At 36.9% G+C, this 19041-nt stretch overlaps 1 protein-coding gene across 1 annotated transcript in view; it reads left to right on the forward strand.

Moving 5' to 3' along the window:
• Window positions 1–6163: 6163 nt before the first annotated feature.
• The window catches only part of PRG4 (proteoglycan 4), a 22037-nt gene continuing 9159 nt past the window's right edge, over window positions 6164–19041 (forward strand). The window contains exons 1-6 of the mRNA XM_069074432.1: window positions 6164–6233; window positions 9322–9444; window positions 11963–12082; window positions 15262–15432; window positions 16260–16382; window positions 18561–19041. The exon at window positions 18561–19041 is cut by the window's right edge and continues 1070 nt beyond it. Of these exons, the coding sequence (XP_068930533.1) occupies window positions 6164–6233; window positions 9322–9444; window positions 11963–12082; window positions 15262–15432; window positions 16260–16382; window positions 18561–19041 (1088 nt within the window). The remainder of the gene's footprint in view (window positions 6234–9321; window positions 9445–11962; window positions 12083–15261; window positions 15433–16259; window positions 16383–18560) is intronic.

Consider the following 19041-nt stretch of genomic DNA (forward strand, 5'->3'; position numbering starts at 1 on the left):
TCATTCTCTTAATCCCACACAACTAAGTTTCCAATCCCACCATTATAGTGACCATAAAGAATAGCAATGACCTTTGAAACACCAGATCTGCATCCTCCTTGGCCCCTCTGTAGTCTTTTTTTTTTTTTTAACACTGTTAGCCACTCCTCTACATGGGTACTCTCAGCTTCAGAGACACCATATTCTCATGAGTCCCCTACCTCTTCGGCAGATCTTTCTTCAGTTGCTTCATAGGTCCCTCATTTTTCTGACCTCTTCATGTGTGTTCTCCAAGGGTTTGTCCTTGGTCCCCTCTTCTCTCTCTGTTGTTGCTGACAGTTTTGTTTACTTCCAAGGTGTCAAATACAACCTCTTTGTAAATGACTTCCAAATTTGAAGCTCCCACCTTGATCTAGTTTCTAAGCTCCAGACCTTCATCTCTAACTGTCTACAGGATATTTCTACTTGGATGTCCTATTGGGATCTCAAATTAAACAGGTCCCAACCAGAGTTCATTACTTTCCCCTAACTCTTCTTCTCATTTTACTGTTTTGGCTTGTGTACTGTCATTCCACTGGTCTCCTTTGCTCATGATCTTGGGGTTTTTCTCTGACTCTTCCCTTTTCCTCATCTCTCATACCTAGTTAGCAGATACTGTCCATTCTACCTCGTTATTTTCTCTCATATTCATCCCCTCCTCTCTCTTCCCACAGCCACTGCCCTAAAATCAGCTCTCATTGTCAATAAAACCCCAAGTATTTATTAAGTGCCTACTATGTGCTACAAATAATATGCCCAGTTGGACTATTCCAATAGAGTCCTTCCAGACCTTCCCTTTTCCATTCTTTTGTCCTATAATCTGTCCTTCCCAACGGTTTCAGAATATATTTTCTTATATATAGCTCTAGTCATGACACTATTCTGTTAAAAAAATCTGTGGCTCACTATTGCCCTCAGGAAACTTCAAACCCTTCTCCCTAGCATCCAATGCCTTCCATGGTCTAGTACCACCCAATCCTTTTAGCCTTATCTCATTTTACTCCCCCTCAAGGGAAGATAGCTAGGTGGCACAGTAGATAAAGCACTGTTTCTGTAGTCAGAAAGACCTAAACTCAAATACAGCTTCAGAAACATCCTAGTTTTGTGACCTTGGGCAAGCCTCTGTCAGTCTGTTTCCTCCTCTATAAAATGGGGATAATAATAAAGCACCTACCTCCCAGGGTAGTTGTGAGGATCAAATAAGATAATATTTGTAAAGTTCTTAGCATAATGATCGGTACATAGTAGGCACTTTGTAAATACTTGTTTCCTTCTTTTTTTCTTCATGTACTCTATGTTCTAGTCAAACTGGAAAACTATCTATTCCCTGAATATAAAATATACTCTTACATTGCCACACCTTTGCTCAGGCTGTTATCTCTTCCTGGATTACCCCTCTCTCTTTGTCTGTCAAATTCCTATCCACCCTTTAAACCCAACTCAAGTGTCATCTCCTTCAACCCTTTTAGGAAGTTTTACTTGAGCCTTCAAGTTGGTAGAGCTCTACCTCTAGGATTTGTTGTTTTGTTGCATTTATCTTGGAATATCATATACTAAAGCTCTCTGTCTTGCTATCTTATTCCCCTATTAGTCCCCTGAGGGCAGGGATTTTGTTTTATCTAAACATTACATCTGTTCCGCTATCTAGCATAATACTTGGTACATAGTAGGAGCTTAGTAAATGTTTGTCATTGATTTATATGTGCCTAGCCTTTTAAAGCTCTAAGTGTTGGAGCTTAATTATTTTCCACCACTGACTACTGGGAGCCTGGGCCCTCAAAATATAAAGCATAGGGAGTCACAAGACCTAGAATCTAGTGGTAATTATTAATAAAGGCTTCATTCATTCATTAACTCACTCATACATTCATTCACCAGTTACATGACCTTGAACAAGTCACTTGGCCTCTCTGGGCCTAATTTCTTCATCTATAAAATAAGAATTGGAATAGATGATTGCTAAGGCTCTTTTTTACTTTGTGGCTACATATGATTTTTTGAATACCTTAGGGATTTCTTATTCCTGAGTCAATAAAAAAAGATCAATCATGCTCAATAAATTCTTTACTAAGGCAGGAAACCATGTATACACAGATATATATCTGATGCAGCATACATATGTTATATATGTATACCAATAATATATATGTATATACACATGTATGTATATATACATTCATATGTATATACACATGTATGTATATATACATTCATATGTATGTTTATTACCCAGTAAAATTTTCCCTGGTCTTTTTTTTTTATAAGTATAGAAACTCCCCACTTTGGGACAGGCAGGGAGCTAAGAAAGTACAACGTTAGGTAGGCAGATAAATTTCTCTGAAACCTTCCCTTTGTAATTTCTTATGGCAATAATAATATTCTATTACATTTATATGCCATAATTTATCTAGTCATTCCCCAACTAATTATCACCTTCTTACTTTCCAGTTCTTTGCCACTATAAAAAGAGTTACTATAAATATTTTTGTATTTATGGGTTCTTTTCCCCCTCTGTGGATCTCTTTAAGGCATAATAGTGGTAGTGGTGAGCCAAAGTGTATATACAGTTCAGTAATTTTGGGTGCATAATTCCAAATTGAATTCCAGAAGGGTTGGAACCAATTTGTAGCTCTAAAGGAGCTTGTATTCTAATGAAGAAAATACATAAATGTAATTTGGAAATGGGGGCGGGTGGAGTAGGTGGAGAGTGTATGATTATAGTAAAAGCCTGGAAGTAGTATAGTGGAGGACTGGATGAGGGCAATAAAAGACCAAAGGTGGCCTATTAGAGCCCAGAGTAATTCAAAGGTAAGAGACCAAGGTTCCAATGGGAGACAGGAGAATATCACAGGGACAGCACAGGGAAATGTCCCAGAATTGCAGTAGAGGCTTGGGTCCAAGCAAGTCAAGGCAAAAGATTCTTTCTAACTATAAATGTATGATCTTATGAACCCTTTAAGGCATCTAGATGGTGCAGTGGATAAAGCACTGGGTCTGGAGTGAGGAAAACCTGAGTTCAAATCTGGCCTCAGACACTTACTGTGTGACTCTGTACAAGTTGCTTAACCCTGTTTGTCTTGGTTTCCTCATCTGTGAAATGAACTGAAGAAGGAAATAATAAACCAGTCCAGGATCTTTGTGAAGAAAATCCCAAATGGGTTCATGTAGAGTTGGACATGACTAAAATGTCTGAACAACAAATGAACTCTTTGAGAGGTGCCTGAGGCTCAGAGGAGTTACAGAATTTACCCATGATCTCATAGCTCATAAATGTCAAGAGAAAGGATTTGAATCTATATCTTTCTGACTCTAGGTCTACCACTTTGCCCACTATAGTATGCTGCCTGCCTGTAGCCTAGTCCAGAACTTATATTGTTGGTAATATATTATATTTTAATTAAAATTAATTTAGACCCATAGCTTGATTTGGACTTTCTTTTAAACCTAGGTCTGTGGGCCAGTGCTCATTTACATGATGTATTCTAATCCATTTATTGCTATTATTACTATTCAGATAGTTTATAACATTAACAGATGGATAGTGTCATGGAATGTTAAAGACTCATAGGAAGACCTCTAGCTTGGTGGGAAGATCCTTAGAGAGGATGTGGACTAGAAGTGCTTAGGACAAATAAATGTGGATGAGTTGTGATCTGCACTTTTGAAATGAGTACCCATATCTGTGAGATCACTGATCTGTCAAACTATTGGATTATTGAAATATTACTATTTGATGGAAAATAATATAATGAGCCCAAATGGCAGACACTCTCCAAATCACTTACACTTGTTTTAAGAATGAGTTTTTTATTTCCATTTTAACATATTCATGTCTAGTATTCTGAGAATTAGAAAATTTTAAATAGCATTTATGTGTCAATTTTAGGTTTACAAAGTGCTTTACATGTTAACTTGTTTGATCTTCCCCACAACCCTATAACATAGGTGCTATTTTTATCCTCAGATGAGGAAACTGTGATAGAAGTTAAATTAATTGCCTAAAGTCACACAGCCACTCTGTGTCTTAGGTAAGATTCAAATGCAGGTCCTCCTGAGTACAATTCCCACATTCTAACCACTTACCTGCTTACATGGTGATCTCCTTTTGGAAGAGTCAGAAAGTGACTTGACTTCTCTAACCTGCCCCATTGTATTCTCAGTGACCAGAATTTCATCCAACTCAGTTCAAAAGGAATTTATCATAGGTTTCCTACTATATGTTTCACTGAGGAGGTAGGGCCTTACTCTATCTTAACCTATTTAAAAAATAACAATTGCAGATTCAGAAAATTGATAGCATCATAGAATCATAGATTCAGAGCTGGAAGAGGCCATTAAGCCCAATCTCTTCATTTTACAGAGAAGAAAACTGAGGCCCAAAGAGGTTAAATGACTTCCTCAGGGTTTCACATGTTGAAATGCTTGACTCTCCTTTAAGATTCAGTTCAAATGCTAGTTACCCCATGAAATCTTCCCTAATTTCAATTCCACTGGAAATATTTTTCTTCCTCATTTTTAGATACCATATCAGATATACATACGTATGTATGTATAGATATTGACAGATATTAGAGCTATTGCTGCATGCATTATGTATCTCCCCTGCTAAATGGCTAAGATTGTGTTTCAGTTCTTTTTGTATCTCTTCCAGGACCTAGCACTATGTCTCACACATAATAGGGGCTTAATAAATAGTTGCTGAAATATTTGAATGTTTGCTGAGTTTTGAATATGTGCTTACTATAATATTTAAAAAGAAAAGTCCTTGAAGTGTAGTTCCTTGGAATTAGGGACTATTTCATTTTTATTCACATGTATTTAATTCAAATATGTTTATAATATATTTATTCAAATATGTTTATTCATATGTATTCCCAGTGCCTGGAAAATGATAGATGCTTAATATATTTTTATTTGTTGATTGATTAATTGATTGATAATCCAGGAAGATCTATCCATACTGCAACTCAGTAGCCTTATAAGTTTCAAAGCTACTGTTTCTCAGGTTCTGTTGGAAGGAAAGAAAATGATGCTCTGCTCCTTGCCCATTTGGATATTGCTTCTCTGACACACTCCCCACAGGCTGCCAGGGCCGTGTACCATCTCAGAACAAATTGTTCACTTCACTCAGAAATTACAAATGTGTTTTGTCCAATAAATCTAAATATATTTTGTAGTAGTCATTTTTCTTAATGGAAGTGTTTTCCAGATGTTGCCCAAGTCTAGTCATCTGGGCTCCTTTCCAATAAATGTGGAAAGTTTGTTTTAATAGGTTGTCACTGTTGCTTTGGTCTAACCTTTGGACTAATTGGTTCATCCCAATATGTTTGCACCAATATATAAAGCGTCCAGGACATCAGAGATACACACATGTCCCTTGCCCGGTAAGTAAAGAAGTCATTTTGCTTTCTTGTTGAGTTCTGATCTTTCAGCTCAGAAGGGTGATGCTTTCTTGGAGGTGTTTGGATAATTTTTACAGAGATACTAATTCAGAAGTATGGAAGTTTTCTAGGAAATTACTTTTGTGGTGTTCTCTTCCTGAAGGGTTTTTAAAAATATTAAATAGAATGTCTAAAAGAACAACACCTTAGGATGGTAGAATCCTCTGTATTTATTGTACTAAACTTTCTTGAAATCACTTACTCATTTTTATCCAGAGCCAACATTTATGAATCTTAAGAATGTTTTAAAACATAAGTCTGGAGTCACTATAGTTATAAAATGAAATATTTTTAATCATTAAGTCATTTGGAAATGATTGAGGACAGATTAAATTGAGACTGCAATTTAGAGATTTTATATTTGTGATTTGGAGATAACAACTAGCAAATATGAACTGATTATTTTGATATGATAACTTCATAATGATATTAGCTCGACAATAACATTTTTCCATCTTATTTAACTTAGCAACACTAGAATAATTATAGCATGTTGATGTAAAATTACACATGGTCATTTCCTCAAAAAAATATAATTATTTTTAAATGTCCACGATGACATGTCTAAAGTCTTACAAATTACAGTGAAATGACTTTTTAAAATGAAGTCTTCACCTCAGAAGTAGGGTAATGTAGTTCTTCAAGCTAGCCATTTAATACTTTGATATTGCTTTTCAGAGAAGATTCAATACCTGAAAACAGCCATGGAGTGGAAAGTGCTTCCTATTCACCTGCTGGTGTTTTATCTTTTCCTGATACAAGTTTCTTCTCAAGGTACCTTACCCAACAAAATTCCGAAACAGTGTTTCCTTCTTGGCCGGAATCATTTATATGGGGATTTCCACTTAAGAACTATTACATAGTATTTTGTTATGAACACTGTAAAAACAATGTTTACCATTTTTTAAAAATTGTATATAAAACCTTAGAACCATGTAAAAAGAATATACAAGCTTATGTTTATAGGAGGGCAGAGGAGGAAGCAGAAGGTGCTTCCTTTTCCTCTACATTTTATGTAAAGTGAGTACCTTTATTATGTTTTTTCCCTCAGAAAACATTTCAAGATATTTTATCATTATATATAGAGTAAGAGGCAGTGTGGCATATTAGACATATGACAGGCTTTAGAATTGAGAATAACTGAATTCAAGTCCTATCAGTCACCCAATAGCTGTAAGATGATGGGCAAGTAATTTGCATGCTCCGGACAGTTCCCTAAGCCTATATAGGTGAGATACTAACCTGGATAAATGGAGTGGATTTCCATGCCAGAACTTCGCCACACTATGAAATGACAGGTCTGTAACACCCTCACCAAAAAAAGTATGAGATACAGTTGTTGAAGGATTAAATTAAATTAACCCTTCTAAATTAACCACACCTACACTGTGAGTTAAAAAACATAGCCCTATCAACTACATGGAAGAAGTAGTTTGTAACCACAAGAAATGTCATGGAAATAATTGATTAAATCATTGAAAAATCAAGTTGATTGTTTTTGGCCAACATAATGGCAAAAGAGTTTGACTAATTTTTTTTTCTTGAATTAACTAAATGAACTCATTGTTTCGTCATTAGGTAGACTTGTTTTCAGTGTGGGAAAGTATTATGAATGATCATTATTCTTCTAATGAGATAGCATTGATTTAAAATATACATACATATATATATATATATATATACATATATATATATATATATATATACATATCATAGAGTAGAGCTGGAAGAAACCTCAAAGATCATCAAGCCCAACCTCTTCATTTCATAGAAGAGGAAACTGAGGTTCAATGAGGTTAAATGATTTACGCAGGATAGGTTTTAAATCCAGGATATCAGACTCCAAATCTAACATCCTAGTGGGCTGAATCAGTATCTGCATGCTTTTTTGATGGAGGGTTCTAGACCTGGCATTCCATACCTTTTCTCATCCATTTGTAATTTATAGTCCTAGAGAATTTCCTGGGGCATTGAAAATTAAATGACTTTGGGGCAGCTAGGAGGTGCAGTGAGTAAAGTACTGGCTCAGGAGTCAGGAGCACCTGAGTTTGGATCCGGCCTCAGCCACTTAACACACACACACACACACACACACACACACACACACACACACACACAACTAGCCGTGTAACCTTGGGCAATTGCCCTCCAAAAAGGCAAAAAAAAAATTTAATGACTTTCCCTGAAACCCTCAAACCTCTGACTCCAAGCATATTTCCTCTAATCTGGACAAATATTACATATCACTCAGTGTATAGAACACATATCTTAATATATACATAGATTGGACCTACATTAACAAAAAGGCTCAAGTACATGACTTATTATTAGACTCTTAAAAACCAGACTGTTGGGAGGTGATTTTTTTTCCTCTAAGGTAAACAATCTCAGAAAAAAACACATACACACACACATAAAACAATTCTAAGATTGGAAATGATGTAGTGAAATTGAATTCTTAATGTTAAAATGTTGTGGTAAATAACTAATAGCTGAATTTTGACTATCAAAATGGGAATGCAGACTATCTGTGCTAGATATCGTCTCAGTGATGTTCTTAGATTGATGAAAGTAGATATGAAATGCCAAAAATGTAAAACAGAGCAGCTCAGTACTATGCCATGAAAATAAAATAAGAAGCCTCTTAATTTAATATAGTGACAACTTAATACTAATTTTCACATACATTTCCAATGTAGTAAATGCTTCCTTCCTTCACTGTACTTTACTTTGCAATGATTAAACTAAAAAAAAAAAACACAGCACAAACTAATGTGATTAATCAATGATAACATAGGAAATCCTTTTTGAGGATTGTAAATTGCCTACCAAGCTAATTTTCCACCTATTTCTACCACCCACAAATGTGTATGAATCATATGATTTTGTCCTGTCTGCTGCACTCTCGCCTTCTTTTCAAACGCTTTTCACTCCTTCCCTTTGTGCATACGTGTGTGTACATACACGTGTGCCTAAGAGGCTGAAAGTCATCCTAATCTTCGATGTGATGTTTGTGGGTTCTGCTATTGGTGGTCTGGGTTCACTACCTTGAGTCTTTTTCGAACATGTTTCAGTCTCCCTTTACAGATCAAGGATAATTTTTCATTCTAGCAGATACAAGTGACTGTTGTGTAACCATGGCTGTGTGTCTCAAGGAGGTTACTAAGAGATGTTTTACTCCTGTTTGCTTCTTGATCATCAGAAGACAATTGTGCTTATATGTTTTGGTTTTGTTGTCTTATGTAGTTGTATTTGTTACCTTTACTCTCATGTGTAGTTGTTCTTGTTGGAATTTGGCTATTCCTCAGTCACTTGACCTCCGAGTGTGACCAATCGACTCCCCAGAACCTTAAAGGATACAGTTTCCTACCCCAAGCCCAACTTGTATGTAGTAGGAGGAGCTGGTGAAGGGCCTGTTGGCATAGCCAGCAAATATTTACACAGGAGCCAAAAAAAATCACCCTTTTCCAATCCTGATATAGGAACTGATGTTGGTCGTGATGGCTGTGGCAAAGTACCCTGTGAATTCCTTTTTGTGCAAAACTATTGAAATGCCTAATGAATGTATGCTCTCATTCCTAAGAATATGACTACCTTCCTCCATATAATGGGATCCTTGGAAGGAGAAGGTGATATGATTGTCAGACAATAGAATAGCAACCATAAACTTTTTTTATAGTATATTTTCCTCTTTCAATCTAATGGACACATAGCAAAATCCACCCACTCCCCTGTGTTCTACACTGCTCCCCTCCCACCCTCACCCCTCCTTTTTTTTTTTTTTTTTTTGGCCATTCGATGTTTCCCCTGGTATCAAATCAGCTGGTTTGGTCATGTTTACACTAGTATTGTGTAATTTTAGATTTACCAAGCTGTGCAGGGAGATGTGGGGAAGGGTATACTAGAGATGCCGCCTGCAACTGTGATTATAACTGTCAATACTACATGGAGTGCTGTCCTGATTACAAGAAAGTCTGCACTGTGGGTAAGTTCCTAAGCCCAACAGACCCTCTGGAAAGGAGCACTGTTTCCTGAGATCCCTCCCTGTGGCCCTAGATCCTTGTTATTTTTGAATGAGCTTCTGTGTTTCATTTCACTGTTGTATGTCTTTCCCTCCCCTTGCATAAATGTTGCATTGTTGTATCTGAACATAGCTCCAAAGTCTTTGGTTAGTTACCCAGACAAAAAAATCGACTCTAATATAGAGTACTATGAAGTCAACACCCCACCCCCTCCTCCACCAAAGTTCTGTTCCAGATGTGTAGCTACACTTTTCTTTGTTACATATGGAAAAGTTCTTATTGATAATCATTTTTGAAAATTTAGATGTTTTATTGCCTCATAATGGCTCCTAATCATTTGTGCTCTAGGACATTCATGTACAGTATACATTACTCAAATGTTTAATACTAGTCATCAGATTCCTAAAAGAACATTAAACTATAAACAGAACAGTACCCAATTACTCAGAAGTAATTAGATTGGAAGCTAACAATGGTTAATATTGTTCCAACTCAAAAATTTCTAATAATTTTGTCTTTAACACAAAATCAATTTCATATTCAATATAGGGAAAATCACTATTGTAACATAGTAAAGTAACACTTGGTTTTGAACTTAGATGTAAAGACTAAATTGAAAAGTAGTTCAACAAGCATATTGCTTTAAATGGACCCCAATTAATTCAATGCTCCTTTAAACAGGGGTGATTTAAAATGATAAGAACCATTTTAAATCATGTAAATGGCCCACACTATGTAATTAAATCAGAATTATTAGAATTTATTAACATGTCACATTCATTCCTGATGATACATATTAAATCCAATTATGATGAATACCATTGCCATAGAAGTCTTTCCTACATAACATCAGAGCTCCATGTCTAAACTAAAACCAACTTATATAAAGTAAAATTTGATGTTATATAATTCCATTACAATAACTGAGACGAATCTTTAGAGTTTATTGTAATGGAATTTGACTTCTAGTAGACATAAAGTTCATAGAAGTGGTAGGACCACTCTAAGAAGTAGTGAGGGAGGAAAATTTTACTTGAATAGCATCATACAACAATGGTATCACATTCAAACAGAGATCCACTAATCTGTACATAAGGATCTCTGTAGGCCACATATTGACTTAAAATGCTTTAAGTTTTAAAATATAATATTATATTTGTTTTATTATATTTCATTTGTTTTATTAAGTATTTTACAACTACATTTTAATCTGATACAGACTACACTTGGGAGTTTGGTGGACCACATGGAGCCCTGCAACCACATGTCTGAAAACTCAGTCCTACAATATAGGCATTCCTGATTTACAAAACACCTGAAAATATCCTTTACATACAAACAGCTGGCCTAAGTCACACCAGAAACACAATGAGACTCCCCTAGAGAATCCAGAGAGTGAAAAATGTTCATTTTTCCAACGTATTTATGTGGTTATCACTATGGCCATTAAGAGAGTGGGCAGAGGAGATGGAGGAGACATGTTTCTGAGTCTCCTCCTAAGTCCCCTAAGCAGACGTTTCCAAAAGGACAAGAGTGTCGAGTGGTTATGTTCCTAGGACAATCCCCAACTATCTATATGAGCGTGATATCTCTGAACTATGGAATTACTTATGGATTCAGATGATAATATTTAAATACTAAGGTATTTTACAGAATCATAGGATTTTAGATTTAAAACTGAAAGGGACCTCAGAAACCATCTGGTTCAACCCCTTCATTTTATAGATGAGGAAATTGAGTCTTACAGAAGTAAAGTGACTTGCTTAAGGTCACAATTTGTCCTTCCTTCTGGAAAAGGACCAATGACATCAGGAAAGTGATGTCTTGACTTGCAAGTGAATTAGATTTAAGGGAGGCAGGGCTGTGCAAAGTTATCAGCCTCACTCTGTCCTCCAAGGTCATCTTAATTCAATGGTAACCATAGCGCAGGACTACTGGAGATGACCCCAGATGCAGTGGGAAACCTTGGCCTTTTTAAGCCTTTCTCAGGTCTCAGTTTGTCTGAGGCAATACTCATTCAGTGATTTAAGGCTAGGTAAGAAATAAAGCAAAAAATGGCCTAGTTTGTCTATTCAAAACAACAACAACAAACAAACAAGCAATTAAACTGAAAGGGGAAGACCCTCAGGGTTTCTGTCAAGACAGAAACAATAGCCTAAGATTACATAGATGGTAAATGGCAAAAGCAGGATAAGTCATTACTCTTTCCATTATACAAAATCATTTCTTCCAACATAAATTATATAGGCTTTTGGGGGCTAACCTATGAATTTAACCACCATTCATAGAACATTGCTTCTATGAGAAAATGATTTCAAATAAGAAATATCTAAATTTACTCTAGAATATAACCTGTCTACAAATTGTGGAATGCCTCCATGTGTGGCACAATATGAACAGAATTTCATTTCTTTCTGTCTACACACACACACACACACACACACGTATAATTTTTCTTTTTTTACATTTTGCTCTGGGTAGAGCTTTCCTGTAAAGGCCGCTGCTTTGAGTCATTTGCCAGAGGGAGAGAATGTGACTGTGATGCCGCCTGTAAGAAGTATGGCAAGTGCTGTCCAGATTATGAGGACTTCTGTGAAGAAGGTAAGTGTCTATCACAGTATCAGTCAAAGGCTTCCTCCAACATTTGTTCACCTTTATATCTCGTTGTATACTGAATTTTAGCCTGGTTATGGTCATTAATCAATCACCTCAGTTAAGGCAGCCACAGTATCTAAAACTGATCACTTTTGACTATACTGTTCAGTGGGAATATGGTCTATACTATACTATACTATACTATGCTATGCTATACTATGCTATACCATACCATACCATGCCATACCATACCATACCATACCATACCATGCCATACCATGCCATACCATACCATACCATACCATACCATACCATACCATACCATGCCATACCATACCATACCATACCATACCATACCATACCATACCATACCATACCATACTATACTATACACTATACTATACCATACTATACTATACTATTGTTCAGTGGTAATTTTCTTTCATAAAGAGAAAGTGGAAGAGAAAAAACATGTTCTATTTTATACTAATAGTATGCTAGTAGCATATTATTCCATCAGTATATTATACAGATAGTACACTAGTAATAGTATATATGAAATAGCTTTCTATACTAATGAAATAACAGATCCAATCCTCACCCCAACCTTACTAAAACCCACTAAGGGTTTTGTTTAGGATGGAAGAAATAAAATGATAACAAAAACCTTAAATACCTGATCATGTCTCTTGCCAAGCTATTACTTGCAAAATCCCTTTCCTGAAAACAAGACAATTTTGGGAAGTGAATAAAAAACACTTGTATAATCTTATCATTTTTTTTCCTAAACATTCTTGAAACACCTGATAAGAGTGAACCAGATTCTTTGGAGGAGAGGAGAAAGATAGGGAAACTGCTAAGGCAGCAGAGTCCATAGGGAGATATTAGCTGTTCAGTGCTTTAATTGGAGCACATCCCGAAAATGATGGAGACAACACCCTCCTAATTAAACATTTTAGCTCAGAGCCCATGTGGCTATCAGAAGAACAGAGGGTGGGTAAGACAAACCTCACTCAGAGCACTGGCATTTGTTTTGGCTGCTTGTCATACAAGATGAGGAAAGGGAAAAGAGATGTTCTTGGTGGGTAGTGAGGGGATATAAAGAAATAAAACATCGAAGAGAAAAATATCTCATAAATAGAAATCTTTTTTTGTCCAAGCCTGTGAATTTTTTTTTGGTACGGGGAGGCATGACAACTGTCATTGTGGGGAAACTGTCTAAGGAGGAAGATAGGTAACTTGCATTTAAAACTATCTTAGAGGGTTGCCTGAAGGCCCTGTAAGGTTTAGTGATTTTTCCATGATTACACAGCTAGTATAAGTGAGAAGCAAGACTTGAACTCACCCCTTCCTGTTTCTAAAGTCTATCTGCTGTACCATGCTGTCAAATGCTTTGTCCAATCACCTTTATTCAAGGCAGAATACAGTGCAGAAGGATAAATGGTTAACATTCTCAGTTGCAGGTTTCACAGAACTATGCAGTGTACTAACTAAAGAGAAGGATATGTGCATGTATATAGGAAGAAGAGGGGATGTCAGAGCGGGGTTTATATCAACTTGGGAAAGTGCATTTGTCTGATAATAAAAGCTAATTCCTGTGTTGTGACAGCATTGCTAAAAACACTGCCAGAAAGGATCTCTTCAAGAGGAAGCAAAGAAAAGGATTAAAGAGTATTAATGAAATCCATTGGCATCAAATACCATTAAAACCAACATTTCTGTAGTGCCCAAAGATTTGTCAGCCTCATTCAATAGCACACTCAATTCAAGTAATGTTAGTTGCAATGGAAATACAGTACAGCCACAGAATTTCGACAGCCATTTGTTCATCTTAGAAGGATTTGAGCAATAGCTAACATTCCATTTTTTTTCATCACTCAGAGAAGAGCCCTGTAGCACAGTGTTTGGATCCACTTATCATGCTAATAGAATAATTTAGAAAGGTGGTTGTAGTTACAGTTCTTTAAAAAGAAAGAAATTATAAGCAGATACTGATTTCTCTTAAATACTTCCCTGCCCAGATGGCTCTTTGGCAGTTTTTCTAATGACTGTTGTTGCTGGCATTTCTGAATTGGTCTCTTGCAGAAACTGCTATGACTTAGCTTTGAATGGCTTTTTGTTGATGGAAGCAGCAGTTTTTGATAATGCAGTTGTTTTCTTGGTATAGAAACCCAATTTTACTCTTCTTTTTCACTACCACAGTTTCATATTTTCATTAGGGTCTTGTTTCCCGGGTAAAAAAAATATAGCAGAAAAAAAATACTATCATGTATCTTTTCTAAACAGCTTGGAAATCTTACCACCCCTTTATTGTGAATAAGGAGCAAAAGGGTGGCATTCATGGGATCACAGGATTTAGTTTTGGAAGCAACTTTACAGATCATCTACTATCTGAGTTTATCATAATAAACTCAGAAATGGAAAGGTCTTAGAGGTCATCCAGTCCAGTGTCTTCATTGGGCAGGTGGAAGAACCAAGGCCCATATAGGTTAAGCTACTTGTTCCAGCTTCTACAGTGAGGTGATGACAGAATGAAAGCAAGCATACTCATTTCTTAACTCAGTACAGTGCTCTTCTCACCAGTTTAGTTATCATCAGATCATAAATCCAGATTTGGAAGGGTCCTTAGATTCCTTTTAGACCAGTCTTCCAATTCTACACATGAGTAAACTGAGGCTCAGTAAAGTGACTTATCCAGAGTCACACAGGTAGCAAGCACATGGCAGAGCTGGGATTCAAACTCAGGTCCTAAGACTGCCAAGTTCATGGCTCTTTCCATTTCATCACACCACAACAGGATTTAGAGCAACCACCTTCAGAAAGTTACTAATGTTTGCAGACTAGATGCTCAGAAATCCACATGGACTTGATTTTAGAAACATTTGCTCAGATAATTAGATATAGTTTTAGTTAAAGCTGAAAAATGTATACAAAATGAAAAAGAACCCAAGAATTACTAGGTTTACTCTTTTTTGTAAGACAATAGGGGATAAGTGACTTGCCCACACAATTAGTGTTAAGTGTCTGAGGCTGGGTTTGAACTCAGGTCCTTCTGACTCCAGGGGCAGTGCTCTATCCACTGTGCCACCTACCTGCCCCTAGATTTAATCTTAACAGTTTTGTAGTTTTTACAGTTATATGGATTGTGAGATTGGCACTAATTGATTGATCTTGTTTGACCTCAGTACATAATCCAACGACACCACCACCAACTCCAAAGACTCCACGACCATCTCCAAAGACTCCGCGGCCATCTCCAGAAGCTCAAACTGTCAAATCAACAACTAAACGTTCCCCGAAAACTCCCAAGAAGAGGACCCCTGACAAAGTGGTAGAATCAGAGGAAATAACAGAAGGTAGGAAGAAGATGATTGTGAAAAAAGGAGGTTTTCCTAAGTAAATAGATGATATATGTAGATGGCAGACTGGTGCTAGCACTTTATCATGGGGCTATGAAAAGTTAGGAACATTCAGATACATAAAAGACTGGTTAAATTGGATGAAAAAATAGCGACTTACGTAACATTTAAGGTTTGCAAGGCACTTTACAGATATCTCATTTAATCCTCATACAAATCATATGATAATGAGGTAGGTATTATTATTTCAGTTTATAGAAAAGAAAACTGGGGCAGACAAGAGTAACATGACTTGCTCAGGGTCACACAGCTCTTCAGTGTCTGAAGAAGGACTTAAACTCAGGTCTAGCCCTCTAGCCAATGAGCAGCCTATTTGCCTCCACTTAAAATGGACAATTTAAAACAAAGTTGGCTTTCTTTAAAGTGCAGGTAAGGCAGAAGCATGATCATTGACCTCTCTTTGGTTTCCTAGACCCAAGACTGAAAACAGGTATAAATCAACACAATCTTAAAAGCTCCACTCAGGCCTGCCCTGAGTCTGGCTTCTGAGAAAGTTGTACTTTTGAAGAGTACTGGCAAGGATGGGATGTGTGAGAGAAAGTGGTCTAACCAATCAATATCAGTTGGGTATTCTTCTTTCATGACTCTGAAATGCATCCTGTCATGTGCAAGGAATACATGATGATGCCCTTTACTCAAATCAATGCAGGACAGACATTTTCTGATCAATTAAAGGTCTGACTCCATTCTTGTTTTCTTTGACCTGGATGGACTACTGTGGAAAAGTTACAGTTCACAAAATTCACTTCTTTATTTAATTACAGAACATTCTGTTTCTGAAAATCAGGAATCCTCCTCTTCCTCTTCTTCTTCCTCTTCAACTGTTCGGAAAACCAAGTCTTCTAAAAATTCAGCTGCTAATACAGAACCCAAGAAGAAACCCAAAGGTTTGAGCATTGATACAGGATCAAATGCTATATCAATGCTAAAATAAGATTTTGTAACTTGAAAATATTGGGTAGAGGGCAGTAAGATTTGGTGATTTTTTAAAAATTGGGGAAGGGATAACAACCATGTAATACTGTTTCAAAAGGTACTGAATGACAATTCTTAGAAGTTTTCTTGTATTCTAAATATAGAATATTTGAATAAAATTAAGAAACATTAGGCCAAGATGAGGATCCTATAGGAAACTAATGACTAACCTCTTACAAGAAATTGAGAAAAACAATGAATTTTCCAATCCAATTCAACCCAGTTCTTAATGTACGAGTCATTGGAGATACAAGAACAACAAAAAAAAATACCAGTGCCTGTGTCAGGGCACTTATATATTACATACACATATAAATACATATATAAACATTTTTAGCTATTAAAAATTAAAACCACTAAATCTTTTGGGATACTGTGTATGTGTAGATGTACATATACACACATATGTATATACATTGTATATACACATATGGATTAATGCCTATATATGTGAATACACACATACATAGAGGTAGGTCCTAATTACCAGGAATAATGAATCCCCTTAAATAGTTGTATTCATTCAAATTTGCACTGTTCAAAGTTATAATTAGGTAAAATGTGGTAATGGTTCCAGCCCAATGAAAATGGGAAATCTACAGTGTGAATTCAAATAATGCAAACATTTGAGAAGATTCATTATTTTCACTAATTGAAACTTGGCTCTGTGTGTGTGTGTGTGTGTGTGTGTATAGGCTTATATAATTGGAGAGAGGAGAGACCACCAACAACTAGGGAAAGCAGGTTCAGTAAAGGATCATTTAGAAGGTGGCACATGTTCTGAGTCTTTCAGAAAGTTGGGGAGGTGTTCTAAGAGACAGAAGTGAGCAGGGAATAAACTCCAGCCTATGCAAAGACATGGAGATTGGAGAAAAGAATGCTGCATTCCATTAACAGCAAATTGGCCAATCTGGATGGAACACAGAGTTCATGAAAGGGAATAATATGAAATAAATCCCAAAAGGCAGCCATGGAGCCAGTTTTTTAAGAACTTTAAATGCCAAGTTGAAGATTTTGTATTCTGTCCTCAAGGTGAGAGTCAATGTTTTTGTGAGGAGGAGTGGCATGGTCAGATTTTTGATCTCAGAATAATTTCTTTTGGCAGGGGTGTAGTGGAGTAGAGAAGAGATTGGCACTGAGGAGATAGTGGTAATCAGAAGTCCAGTTAGGACTGGCTGTTGTAAGAGTCTAGGGAAAAAGTGATAAGAACCTGAATTAGGGTGGTGAGTGAAGGAAAAGAGTGTGTATACAAGACATGTTGTGGAAGTAGAATTGACAATATCCAGCAACTAATTGGGCACCAGGGGTAGGAGGAGTGAGGGGAGGGAGAATTATTCTTATTGGCTCTTGTGCTCTCTTCTTTCTTCCAATCCCCAAACCTCACTTACCGTTCTTTAGTCTCTTCACTCCCTTCCTCTATTCTCTGATGCTCATACATGCCTCTCTTCCCAGTCAGTGACTTGGCCCATGGGATGTATTCTCTCCTGTCTGGTGCTCTTGGACACCTTGGTCTCTCTCCTCACCGAGTCCCATAATGACCATAGGGGTCTTGCATCTATTCCATATTTACCTCAGGGGTATTTCTTATATCACCTGAAGTTATAAATATCTTGGGAAAAACTGATGGGGGATACATGTTTTTTGTTTTATTTGTTTATTTTACTGCAGAAACCCGCATTGGTTTGCTATGTGTAAGAAGAGTGGGTAGAGAAAGGATAACAGCTCATATGAGAAGAGAAATGAAGAAGATTCATTTGGGAGAGGAGAGTAATAGTACAGAAGGGATGGGCATTTATAATCATTTCCCTGAAATTCCATCAATTGCCCCTCATTATATAACAAGAATGTTCTATTTTTATAATGCTTTTTACACTTTACATTCTTTTTCCATTGATATAGATCATAGTATTGTGAGGCAGGGAGTACAGGTAGTTACATCATCATTTTACTTATATGGAAACTAAAAGCCCAAAGAAATTGTGTGACTTGACCAGAGTAACACAAGTAGGAAGTGGGAAAGGCAGGACCCATATATAAAAGCAATGTAAAGACCACTCAGATAGTAACTTGAGATGTGCATTTTTCCTCAGCTAAAGATTCAAAGAAGAAGAGAACCCCCAAAGAAAAGCCAACTCCAGCGCCTCCAGTTGTAGATGATGCAGGAAGTGGATTAGACAATGGACCTTTCAAGCCCACTGCTGCTCCTACCTCCCAGCCCAATAAAGTCACCACAACCCTCAAAATGACAACGGTAGCACCACCGGCAACTTCCAAGGAGAGTAATAAGGTCACATCTAAAGAGACAACTACAACAACTGAAAAGGAGACATCAACAGCTGCCAAAGAGACATCAGTTGTAACAAAAGAGGTGACTAGTACAGATAAACAGACTTCAACTACAGCCAAAGAGACAACTACTTCAGCAAAAGAAACACTGACTACAGAGGCAATGACAGCTGCTAAAGACCCTAAGACCACACCTAAGGATCCTGAGCCTTCACCTAAGGAGCCCAAACCTACACCTGAGGACCCTAAGCCCACACCCAAAGACCCCAAACCTACACCCGAGGA

This window comes from Petaurus breviceps, unplaced genomic scaffold (genome assembly GCF_028583685.1).
Source record: "Petaurus breviceps papuanus isolate PSGF00001 unplaced genomic scaffold, PetGlider_PUasm1.0 90895, whole genome shotgun sequence".
Lineage (NCBI taxonomy): Eukaryota > Metazoa > Chordata > Mammalia > Diprotodontia > Petauridae > Petaurus > Petaurus breviceps.